The sequence below is a fragment of the Falco rusticolus genome, chromosome 2 (genome assembly GCF_015220075.1).
Source record: "Falco rusticolus isolate bFalRus1 chromosome 2, bFalRus1.pri, whole genome shotgun sequence".
NCBI classification, from domain to species: domain Eukaryota; kingdom Metazoa; phylum Chordata; class Aves; order Falconiformes; family Falconidae; genus Falco; species Falco rusticolus.
In genome coordinates, this window is record NC_051188.1 from 2,310,788 (window position 1) to 2,322,886 (window position 12,099).

Consider the following 12,099-nt stretch of genomic DNA (forward strand, 5'->3'; position numbering starts at 1 on the left):
GCTGGGGCTGGGGCATGAAGCCACGGGCAGTGCCAGTGGGCACTGTACTGGTCCTACCCTGCTGCCAGGTGCAGGGAATGGAAACCCTCGTCCCTGCTCCTGGGAAAGGGTACGCCAGCAGGAACCACAACAGTGGGAAGAGCCCAGCCCTCCCTTGCTGTACTGACATGTAGGATCTAACCTGAGAGGTATGCTTGGCTCATTTCTACCCCCAGACACCTCACTTGCAGGAGAACACCAGCTTGTTCAAATAATTCAGTCATTTCTGCCTAAAGTCTATGAACAATCACGTTCATATAAAAGTTTATGAATATTTATCATGAAACCTATGAAAAACCATGTAAGAATCTGTTTCTTTGTGACCCTGGTCTCCTGACCAAGACACCACACTCTGTGCCTGCCCTGACTCCCTGCAGGGAGGAAAAAACCTCTGGGATTTACTACAAATCATCTTCTCACCTTCTCAGAGTCCTCCTCAACACCAGAAACAAAATACCTTTTCCTTCGAGTAAGGTGTGTGAGAAGGGGCATTTATGGGTCACAGAGGGCTTTTAATACCCTCCAGTGGGTCAGGGACAGTGAGTGGGATGCCCATAAATGTGGATGAAGCTGGGATAAGACACAGTGTAAACAGAGTGTCAGAGACACGGGGATATATAGGTATGCCCTTTTTTCCCTTTAAAAATAAGCATGTCTGTTCAGCTAACCGTTGCTTTTACTGCATCATGCTCAGTTCACACAGGGCAGACAGTGCTTCCCACACCAAGAATAAATGCTACCCTAGAGACTCCTGCTCTGCAGACACTTAAAACACCCAAAATGCTCTGCATGCGCTGAGCATCGATTGATACTCGCATCCGAAAATTATTAATAGTTGCCACTGTTAGCAGGACTGCCCTTCCCTCTCCCCTCCCCTCCCCCCCCCCAAATTGCAGAATGGGTGGTGCAGGGTGAAAAAGCATAAACAAAGTCTGGACAGGTTTTGATAACAAAATGTTTATCTAAAACCTACCCCCACCCAGCTGGCTGCTTGGCCAGTATGAGTCAGCTAATTTCTTGTAGGCTTTATGCCAGGAATGAGCTAGGGTAGATTAAAGTCATCACTTTGTTTATTGTCCCTAAAAAAATATGAATTCCACAAGTTACCGTTCCCTGCAAGAAAATACGCAGGTTTCACACTAAAATACTGGTGAGCTCCTCAGTGCAAACTTTCTGGTGTGTGACTACAGAGGCAGCAGGGCTATATCTACACAGTACTCTGTAGGCATGATTTCCAGAGGCAAATCCCCCACAAGCCTCCCAAAAAAACACAGAACAAAGGGAGGTGGCATTTCCTCGGAGGAAAATGCCCACTCTGCTCAAGCTTACACTTCAGTCCTCCTGCGGGTACCCCAGGTCCCCATTCCCCCCCCCCTCCCCCAGCCTCACAGGGACACACGGACTCAATGGGAGACTTCACAGGATGAGCTTTATTTGGTTGTTAAAAGCTGTCAGCCCCATAGTAGCATGTCAGCTGGTGCACAACACGCAGGATGCTGCTCAGGCTTTTCTGCCGATGCTTTAGTGGTACTTGCGGGCCAGAGCGTGGGCCACCACACGGACCAGCTTTTGCCAGGCAGCCTGGCAGTCAGGAGTGAAATCCTTGGCGAAGTGGGCGGCCAGGACAATGATCAGGATGTCACCCAGGAGCTGCAGGGACAAAAGCACCCTTGCGTTAGCAGTGCCCAGGAGCCTGCAGATCCTCAACACAAGCACTTGCATTAGACCCAGGGAAACCTCCAGGTACTTTGTAGGCTTAAATATTTCCCTGGAGGTTTTTTTAAGATGTACCTTAAACTTGTTCTCTGTTTTTACTCTAAAGATTCAGGTTCTGCTACTGCTGTGGGAAAAGTAACCAAAAAGCCTCCAGAAATTCTGTTGATTAATTTTTTTCTTTCTCCCTTCTGGCTTTGTTTGGGAGTTTCCCCTGAGCAGAAGACACAGATGAGCATCTGCTGCACGGCAAGGATCCAGAACTCAGCACTGCAAAGTGACCTGGCACGAACAATGAGCTCATGCTAAGGTGGTGGTGGATCTCTGCCAGCACTGGTGACAAATGTCAGGGTTACTTCCCCGCTGGGAAACTCTCAGCTGCAGAGATGTGGGAGCCAAAGTTTTCTCTCTCCCTGAGTCCCATTCCTCTTTCACTTTTGGCATCTAGCCACCATGCCTTGCTCCTCACTCATCTCTCCTTTCTTCTGCATGCCAAGCTTAACTCTTGCTCCGTTGCTTTCTCCTTGGCTCAAACCTCTTCCTGCTCAACATCTGCTTTCACTTTACTCTTCCCCTCCTTTTCCACACTGAAACCACTTCCTCGCCTCCTTCCCATCTCCCATGCGTCTTTGCTTGCACCCTCCAGTCCACCTCTCCATAACTATCACCTCTCAGCCCCTTCGGTGCATTCTCACCAAGCTGCAGGTTGGTCCCTTCCCTCTCCCTTCCTCTCCTGCATCTCCCCTAAACCCAACCAACAACATCTCTTCCATTTGCACTGGTCTGTCTAAGGTAAATCCCTCACATGGCAGGGCTCAGGGTTAGAAGAGAAACTGCCCAGAGATGCAATGGGGAGGATGGGTCCCCCAGTCAGGAGCATGGCTCACCCTGAAGTTCTCGGGGTCCACGTGCAGCTTGTCGCAGTGCAGCTCAGACAGCTGGGAGAAGGTGTTCTTGATGTTGTCCAGGTTCTTCACAGCATCCCCAAAGGAGGTGAGCACTTTCTTGCCATGGGCACGGACCATGGGGTTGCCAAGGATGGCAGTGGGGCTGGAGAGGTTCCCGAAGGAAGCAAAGAACCTCTGGGTCCAGGGGTAGACAATCAGCAGCCTGGGGAGAGGCAAAGGGACACAAGCAGACACAGACATGTTAACGCTCCCAAATGCAATTGCCACAGTTTGTCTATCCAGGGTGCAGCTGAGCAGATGCCTGGGAGATGGACCTACCTGGCCAGGGCCTCGGCACCGCAGTCGGCCACATTGACCTTGCCCCAGAGGCCGGTGATGAGCTGCTTCTCTTCAGCTGTCCACTGCACCATGGTGTCGGGTGGAGGATAGCGTGTGGCTGCTGGCAGGTATGGAGGAAGTCTCGGCTCTTGCTCCCAAGGGGATCGCACGCTGGTGACCAGCTCTCCCAGTCTCCATTTTTATATGCTACACCGGGCCCCTCCTCTTCCACATGCACCCCTCCATTGGCTGGGCCTGCGGGGGGGGGGGCCCACAGCCCTGGCACCCCAAGGGAGGGGACATGGTGTCAGGGTGGGGCCCGGGGCAAGATGCCCAGATCCACCACTGGGATGGGCTGGCAGACTGCCCTCCCCCCGTCTTTGATTTCCAGCTTTGCAGCTCACTGATGACGAGTGGCATTTATCTCCATGCAAAGCCCAAGCACGGCACCACGCAAGACCTGCACAAGCCCTCAGAGGAAGCTGTGTGCAAGGATTGGCACCCCTCGGAAGGTGCAAACCACATCAGGCTGCATGGCTGCGAGGCTGAAGACTTGGACTTGAGGCTTGTTGGGTCCTCCATTTGAATGCACCAGCAGTGTGCAAGCTGTTTCTCTTTGTCCTCTTCTTGCAGGACCTGTCAGGCTTTGGGTTGCCCTCATTCTTTCCTATCAGCTATTTAATAGTGTGCTAACATCAGAATAACACCAAGAAAACCATGGGCAGTGGCTTGCAGTCTGAGAGAGCTCCTGTCTCAAAAAGCCTGTTAGGAAAGGCCAAGCAACGTTGGAAGGGAAATGTTGTAACACAGGCATGCTAATTGCACGTAGGGTTTTAGCTCACAGGGGCCCCAGGAGAGCTGGGGAAGACTGTGTATACTGGGGTCTGTGCAAATGTGCAGCAGGAGACAGTGTTTGAGCTAGTGATTTTGCAGCCAGAGGAGCAGTGGCCCTCCCAAGTGGTGGGAAAGGCAGCTTGGTCTCCTTCAGCTCCCAGCATAGCGGGCTGGAGGTGGTGGTGTGGGATACAGGCACTGGGGTCAGGGATGGAGCTTGGGGGTAGACCCAGGCAGCACACCCAGGGATGCCAGCTGGTCCAGCAGGGTCTGGATGACCATGGATCAATGGGTTTGCATTGGCTGTGCTGCCACTGTAGTGATTGCTGCTCCGGTTCTCCCCTGCCTGCTCACTTCAGGAGTGGGCTTGGCCAAAGGACCCTGGGGACATGCCTGGGGGGTGACACTGGTCCCCAGCCCTCCACGCTGAACAGTGCAGTGTTTACTGCAGAGCTGCTCTGGAGCCATTCACCCTGACTTCTCCCTGATAAGGGGGTGGGAGGGATTCACCACCCAGAAACCCCAGACATGTCCCTGAATTGCTCTTAGTGCTGCGGGGATGCTGCAAGTCTGAAAGGAGGATAGGAGGCTGGTGAGGGCCATGGTCCTCCACGTGGCATGGGGACTGTTCAGGGAATTTCGTTTTGCTTGTGGAAAGTTAAACATAGGTGCCAGTGAAAGCAGATGCTTTGTCTCTCCCATCTGTGAAATTACCTTCTTGGCATATTTTTTGCATAATATATAGTTGTGTCTATTACATTCTGCCTTTAATAATTCGAGAATGGTAATGATTTAGTCAAAAAACAACAAAAAAAGCATTTTTCTTTCCATGAAGGAAGTTACAATGGCCCTGATCTCACTGCCCCTTCTCCCACTGCACGTTTTTGTACAAAGTTTTGTTCCACCTAATCTGTGAAAAACTCATAATGTTAAACTCAATGATGTTGCCTGAAGCCTCAAAAAAGCATCAGAGTATTTCTGTTTGCATTTTATAGTGTTTATTTATTTTTTTTAAATTTCCCCCTGGATTTTCCAGCTCAGACAAGTCTCACTTGCATGAATTCACAGACAAGACCATAGCTCACGTTACCCTGTGTGTGTGAGTACCTCCTTCCCATTCTCCAGCACCTAGGGGTGGCCCCCACCCCAGCCCCACAGAGAAGCAGACACCTTTTCATAGCTGAAGCAGTTGGTGTTTATTTGGCAATTAAAGACCAGCAGAACCAAAGGATGTTTCCCCATGAACCAGGAGAATCTCCAGGCACAAATGTTTGCAGGAGGCTCAGTGGTACTCGTGGGCCAGTGCATGGGCCACCACACGGACCATCTTCTGCCAGGCGGACTGGCAGGCGGGGGTGAAGTCCTTAGCAAAGTGGGCAGCCAGGACGATGATGAGGATGTCACCCAGGAGCTGGCAATGGAGGGAGGAGAAGGCATCAGCCCGGTGCTGCCCCCTCCTCCCTCTCCACCGTCACACCACCCAGGTGTTCACACATGAAGACCAGTTATTGGGGAATGCATCACAAAGCAAGGAATGGATTTATCACAGTCCTGTGCAGAGCACCAAGCTCCTTGCACAGCTTGCATCTCTGGCACTCATCAAGATGCCTGGATGTGCTGGATCCTCCTCCCCACACACCTTCCTTTACCTTCCTCCCTCCTCTTCAACTGGGTTTATCCTTTCCTTTCATATCCCTACCCACCCTTGCTTTCTCTTGGCTCAAATCCCCTCCTTCTGGTGAAGTGGCTGTGTTTATTTTCTCTGTTGGCTTAACCACTCCACCATAGCCAAGCTCAGCTCTGTCCTCCAAACCCTGTCTCATTTTCCTCCCTTCTGGTCTCTGGCCACTCCAAGCCAACATTGCTGACGACCAGCACGTATTCGACTCTGCATTTCATGCCCATCCACCTTGCCTGCCTGGGTTCATCCTCTCACAGTTCCCAGTCCCATAACTCCTCTCTATTCTCCCGAGTGTGCCTGTTCGCTCCCCTCTCCCCTCCACCGCCCCTGCCCGCCCTCAGCAGGCACCCAGGCTCAGGCAGCCTCAGAGTTTCTCTCTAGGTCTCAATGACTGACAGACACCTCAGAGACCCCTAAAGCTCCCTCCAGAGAACAGAAACCCCTGCCCAGCTGAGGCCGGACTCTGAGAACAGCTCACCCTGAAGTTCTCGGGGTCCACGTGCAACTTGTCACAGTGGAGTTTGCTCAGCTGAGCAAAACATTTCTTAATGTTGTCCAGGTTCTTCACAGCTTCCCCAAAGGAGGTGAGCACTTTCTTGCCATGGGCACGGACCATGGGGTTGCCAAGGATGGCAGTAGGGCTGGAGAGGTTCCCGAAGGAAGCAAAGAACCTCTGGGTCCAGGGGTAGACAATCAGCAGCCTGGGGAGAGACAGAGGGACACAAGCAGACACGTTAATGCTCCCAAATGCAATTGCCATGGTTTGTCTATCCAGGATGCAGCTGAGCAGATGCCTGGGAGATGGACCTACCTGGCCAGGGCCTCAGCACCACATTCGGCCACATTGACCTTGCCCCAGAGGCCAGTGATGAGCTGCTTCTCTTCAGCTGTCCAGTGCACCATGGTGTAGAGCAGGAGGGTTTGCCTGGGGCTTCCCTGAACAATGACAAGGAAGTGGAGCAGAAGTCTGCCCCAGGGATTTTTATACACTAGTAACCGCTTGTTCTAATCTCAATTCACGTAGCTATTGGTTGGGGCTGGGGAGGGAGCTGGGCTGCACAAGGAAAGATAGCAATTTTGGATGCTGTCCAAGGGGAAAAGGGGCCCTTTTCCCCCTCAGTCTTTGAGTGGACAAGCATCATCTCATACCCTTGCACTTGTATTTGCAGCCCCAAGTGCAGGTGGAGCTGCCTGCACGGCTCCTCCCCAGCTGTGGGTTTCGAGCATTTCAGCGGCAGCCAGAGGCTGGGGGCTGAACATGTGATGCAGACCCAAGAAGAAGATGTTCAAAGAGTTTGCAGTCTCCATCTTCACCATGTTTTCAGGCTTTTAATGTGCATTGGTGCCCTGCATTCCTGGAATTCATCCTGAACAGCTCTAGGCATCATCCACCCCAGCTCAAAGGAGTAGAGGATTACTGGGGAACAAGGATTGAATGATCACTCCCAAATCTAGGACCCATGATTTTAACGTAAGAATGTTCTTTCTTGTCTCTCCTAGCAAAGAGCTTCAGATTTGTTGTCCATCGTCATTGTCCATCATTACTGTCCATGCCATCATGAACCTAAACTCTATTTCCCATCTCCAGTGCAATTCCCTGTCAACAGAGAAAGTGGATTCACCTTGAAGGCATGCCTCTGAGTTGCAGGTCTCAAGAGCACAGCGCTACCCCTATCCTTAGTCCTATGAGGAATCATAGAATCATAGAACCATTTAGGCTGGAAAAAAACTTTAATACCATCAAGTCCAACCGTTAACCCAGGACTGCCAAGTCCACCACTAAACCATGTCCCTAAGCACCACATCTACACCTTTTTTGAACATTTCCAGGGATGGTGACTCCACCACATCCCTGGACAGTCTGTTCCAATGCTTGAACACCTTTTCAGTGAAGAAAACTTTCCTAATATCCAATCTAAATCTCCCCTGGCGCAACTTGAGGTACAGGCCAGACACATCACCCACGTGGACAGTCAGTCCCACCTGATGCCACCTAGGACCAGGCTGTACTGTGCAAAACCAATGTTAATTTTATCTGCTAGCCCTCCAGGAAGAGGACAACACAACTTTTATTTTGTTTAGATATTGAATGCTTCATTACTGTATGGGGCTGATGACTATCCCTTAGTCTAATAACTGGGTGGCTTTGGGGCACAGTTCTGAGCCTGATCAAACCAGGAATAGGGTGTACACCAAATAAAAGGCAGAACCAAATAGGGACCTATTTATTTTTTCAGACAGCTAGCAGAAATAGGTAATAAAACCTTGTCTGCATGGCAACAGTTGGATGGTTTTGCTGTACCAGGCACTAGTACTGACAAACTCTTGAGTGCAGACACTGCTTACACTTGAAAAAAAAGGTTTTTTGGTATATAGCATACCTTGTACCCCAAAAGCAGTATGCTGTCCTGGCAAAGCAGCAGTTCTACTGTTGGTAGAGCTGTCTTGATCAGATTCCTTGTTCACATCAAATAATTCAGCCCCAAGAAATGGCCTGGCAGGGATGATGTCTCACTGGTACAGGATGAAGTCTGCCCTCATGTCTTCTTCTTAGCAAGAGCCTTTACAAATCCAAAGAGCTCTACCTTGTCTTTTCTCTGCCTGCTCCAAATAAAACTGTCAATAAGTTCTTCCAGCCTTACATCTGGTCAATACCATTACTCCCTGCAGTTACTAGATCTTTGAAAGTTGTGACTTTTTCCACCCTCCTACTTGAGAAGGCGTCTTGATCCAAGGTGGTTTTTTACTAACAAGGGAGGCTGTCAAAGTATTCGTACCAGTATAATTTTTCAAACTGGGTCCTGATGCACTGTAGGAAGCATTGATGCAAGAAGTGTGTTATAGAGTGAGGTACTGAGCTCTGTCTTCAGCTGCAACTGGTGACCTGACTTTAAACTAAATTGTCTAATTGCAACTCTAGTTCTGCTATGTTTGCAAAATGGCTCATGCACGTGTTTTCCCATTTAATATAGACATAAGAAATGAGGAAGCTGTAATGTCAGCAAATTGCTCTGCGGACACAGCTTCCAGATTCTTTATTAGCAGAGTATACTGGTGAACTGGTGGCATCAGTCCTGTGGTACCTCAGCACCAAAAGAGCTTGGATGCACCATCCCATGAGGGCAGTTTCAAATGCCCATCCCAGGCATGAGGCGAGATGCTAAACCAAGAGAAGCAGCAAAGGATGAACAGCTCATGGGGCTTGCTGAGCTTTGGCTTATCTTGCCTTCCTTCTCCTTCAGCCCTGTCCCTCCACATCCTACGTGGCTCCTCCTCACTCAGTGCTGTGGGCAGCAGCATCTCCTGAGCTTGCAGTGTTTCTGCTGGAGAACATCGTCCCATCTTGGCAAGTGATTCCTTCAAGGTGCTTTTCACATCATCTCCAGCAATTCCATCAGTGCCACGGGGTAGTTATCAGCTGACAGAAGGAAACAGCATGACACTAAACTCCCTGTGAAAGACTTCCAATGGCTTTTTAGTTTTAAGGGTGGTTAGCCACAAAGACATTTTAAGGAAACCTGCTATGTTGGGCAGGCCTGGAGGCTGTTTACAACAGTTGGGCAGTGGTCCATAATGCTGTCAGAGGCACAAGCTCACAGTCAAGCAGGTACAGCCCCGAAGGTGCCTGCAAGGATAACAGGGTGATCTCAGCCAGGACACCATGAGCATTCGCTGCAAGCAGCCCTGTACGCTGTGGGATGGCAGAGACACTTGGCAGAAAACAAAGGTGCAAATAGCCCAGACAGTCCAAGCCCTGTGCTCTGCTTGGGGCTTCTTCAGGGGTTCCATCCACCACATCCATTTTTGTAAGAAAGAGTTCATTTTAAGTACATTTTAAGGCCACCTGCTTTATGTCTTGGGGGCAAAGGCCTGGCTGGCAATTTTTGGATGCTCAGAGCTCCCAGTACAGGGGTTGTCTGCTGAGGGAGCTGTTTGGTGGCACAGGATGGGAAGGGAAATGCTCATCACAACCAAAACAGTGCCAATTAGAAGCAAATTCTGTAGCTTTTTTCCAGTTCACAGTGTCAAAGGGAGATCTTTCCCCTAGTGCACCCACAGCAGTACCCTACAGCATGCTTATCCCCAGAAGGAAAATTAGGGCCCCTTTTTCTGTCTGCCTGGGATGGATTTCACTATGGTCAGGACTCTTGCCTCAAGCATCCTTCCTGCTGGCTGTTCACTTTGGTGGCTGGAAGATTCCCAAAGTTGTTCTTCATTTCTTGGCCCCTCACTAGGCCATGCCCACTTCCATGGATGGGAACCATCCCTTTTAATAGATAAATGATCCCAAGATGGCAAAAGGCAGCTACAGTGACAGTCTTTCTGAAACAAGCAGAATTTATTTGTCACTGATTGCAAAAGGGAGTGTCCAGCACCAAGCTTCACCAGAGCCCTTATCAGCAGGAGTGATATCCATACCCAGCCTCTGCCACTCTGGATCCAGGCCAGCCTCTTCTCCCTCCTCCAAAACATGCAATTTCTTGTGTCATAAACCAGTAGATTTCAAGGGCGTCTTTGTTCCCACTTTATTTGCTGTGATCTTCCTTTCCCAGCTGAACAACCCTGTCCATGCTCCTCTCACTCTGTGCCAGTACCTTGTGTTCTCCTAACTGAGAGCAGGAGCTTGCTCCTTCCCCCTGGAATGGAAGCAGCAGACAGCAAAGTGGGAATGTGCATCTTCTAGCCCTGCTTTGATCAGGCCATGGAGGGCTGGAACCACTTCAAAGGGACCCTGGGCTCCAAAAGGGTGTTTGCACTATGTAGAGATGCTGGGGTTCATGGTGAGCATCTGGGGCTCACTGAAAGGGTGTAACAGAGAGCAAGGCAGAAGTCAGGTCCTGAATGTGAGCTAGCTGCTAAGGACCAAGCTGATGGCTCACTGTGTCCTGGACATTTCGTGGCTCCCAGCCCTGCCTGAGCATCCCAGCATCACTCTGCACAGCCACTGCAGAAATGCCCTGATGACTATTTTGTCTCATGGTAAAACACCAGCACTGCTTTTGCCCCATCACTGTGCTGGTGAGGCTGGGCTCTCCTCCCCAGAGAGGACAATGTGCACAGCGTGATGGCCTGGAAATGCACATTTGATTCCTGCTTTCCCACCAGCTGTTGGAGGCACTTTGATCAAGCCACTTTCCCTGGGCTGCTCCATTCCTTGGCTGCAAAGGAAGGAGCCATTACTGACACCACTTCCTCTGTAAAGAGATGTTAGAGCTACTGATGCCACACTGTGGGGACTAGGCAGGTCATTTCAACACCAGGTTTGCTGTGGTGTTTGCCTGGCTTGCATCCAGGACTCACCTCTAGCCCCCCTTTGGGGTCAGAAGGGCTGTTGGTGGCCATAACTTTGCTCTTGCTTCACACAAGAGAGGTGCAACTCTCACCTGGAAAGCCTGGTACACTGGCTCTGCAACCCCAGCACTGCATTCTGCCCCTTGCCTGTACCTCTAACTGCAGATTAAGGCTGAGAGGACCATCCAGGTGCTGGCATAGTGCACGGCTAGGAAGCAGGATACACTCCACATCACCACTGGTATGTGTCCATGGCACAGGGTGGGAGAGGAGGAGCAGAATGATTAAGACATTCACAGACCCTGGAGCAAAAACATATTGCTGAGGTCCACAGACACTTTGCAAGCATTTGCTGGTTTGGGACCCAGAGGTATAAAGACATGAACAGACAGAGCGTGTGCTGCTGGATGCACGCACAGCCATTTTCTTGCTGTTACATCCACCCATGCCTCAGGCACAGGAGCCCTTTTCCGTTTGGCGGCAGATTTCAAGGTTTTGAACTGCACTTTTGTGCTAACTGGAACAAGACATTGAAAACAGTCTTATCTCCTAAAATCCTGCTGAAATGCCCATTTGCTGACTGAAAGGAGAATGATGTGCTGCAGGAAAGCTGGACTGGTTTCTAGGTTTTTTTTACTTTTTCTTTTCCCCCAGCCCAGGATGTGCTTGGTACTGCCAGCAGGGCTGGGTCCTTTGCCTGTTAGACAAGCTGCCTGTGTGGGACAGAGGTGTCATAACATAACTTCAGGAGAAAGGTAGAAAATTTATTCCTAAATCATGCAAAAAAAAAAAAAAAAAAGATTTCAACAATCTGCAACACTCACATGTCTGTCCCTGTTGCTTTTTAAGTTATTCCTGGAAGAGCATTGCTGAAACTGATGTGCATTACACAGAATCCTTGCATTCCAATGAAAAAACATTCTTCCATTGAGCCAATCTGAGTGAAAAAAAGCTCTGATCAGTCCTGTTTCAAAGCAGCCCTCACTCCCCTCTCGTGGGTTCATACACATTTTAGATATCGTACTCTCATCAAAATGTGCAAGAGTAATGGTAAGAGCATTTTCCTTGCTGATTCAGGGAACGCTTTTGATGAACTTTGTAAAAATACACAAAAATTGGTACTGGTACTAAAATACAAAGGGTTAAATTTCTGCCTAATCTAAACTGGCTTCAGTGAATCTCTACAAATGTATATCCTTACATGCATCACAGGTTGAGATGTTTAGGGACAGAGGGGCCCTTGCTTGCCCTGCAGCTTCTTCTGCACAGAATAGGTCAGAAATACACACACACACCCCCCACTGATTTCAGCAA

The 12,099-nt window shown here is 49.9% G+C and overlaps 2 protein-coding genes across 2 annotated transcripts; both read right to left on the reverse strand.

Annotated features, from left to right (window-relative positions):
* Positions 1-1,446: 1,446 nt before the first annotated feature.
* Positions 1,447-3,164, reverse strand: LOC119142795 (hemoglobin subunit beta). Its single transcript, XM_037376176.1, has 3 exons — positions 2,979-3,164; positions 2,640-2,862; positions 1,447-1,689 (listed from the first exon to the last, which is right to left on the reverse strand). Exons 1-3 carry the CDS (start codon positions 3,068-3,070, stop codon positions 1,561-1,563), a joined length of 444 nt encoding a protein of 147 aa, XP_037232073.1. The 5' UTR covers positions 3,071-3,164; the 3' UTR covers positions 1,447-1,560.
* A 1,819-nt stretch (positions 3,165-4,983) lies between these two features.
* LOC119142796 (hemoglobin subunit beta-like) lies at positions 4,984-6,463 on the reverse strand. The gene is made up of 3 exons (XM_037376177.1): positions 6,305-6,463; positions 5,972-6,194; positions 4,984-5,223 (listed from the first exon to the last, which is right to left on the reverse strand). Exons 1-3 carry the CDS (start codon positions 6,394-6,396, stop codon positions 5,095-5,097), a joined length of 444 nt encoding a protein of 147 aa, XP_037232074.1. The 5' UTR covers positions 6,397-6,463; the 3' UTR covers positions 4,984-5,094.
* Between the last annotated feature and the right edge of the window lie 5,636 nt (positions 6,464-12,099).

What these genes read in the sequence shown, in the direction of transcription:
- LOC119142796 (XM_037376177.1), bottom strand. Translation starts at nt 6,396, where the DNA reads ATGGTGCACTGGACAGCTGAAGAGAAGCAGCTCATCACTGGCCTCTGG. An exon ending in GGTGCTGAGGCCCTGGCCAG is followed by an intron (nt 6,195 to 6,304) that starts GTAGGTCCATCT and finishes GTCTCTCCCCAG; the next exon opens with GCTGCTGATTGTCTACCCCT. An exon ending in TGGACCCCGAGAACTTCAGG is followed by an intron (nt 5,224 to 5,971) that starts GTGAGCTGTTCT and finishes CTCCATTGCCAG; the next exon opens with CTCCTGGGTGACATCCTCAT.
- LOC119142795 (XM_037376176.1), bottom strand. Translation starts at nt 3,070, where the DNA reads ATGGTGCAGTGGACAGCTGAAGAGAAGCAGCTCATCACCGGCCTCTGG. An exon ending in GGTGCCGAGGCCCTGGCCAG is followed by an intron (nt 2,863 to 2,978) that starts GTAGGTCCATCT and finishes GCCTCTCCCCAG; the next exon opens with GCTGCTGATTGTCTACCCCT. An exon ending in TGGACCCCGAGAACTTCAGG is followed by an intron (nt 1,690 to 2,639) that starts GTGAGCCATGCT and finishes TTGTCCCTGCAG; the next exon opens with CTCCTGGGTGACATCCTGAT.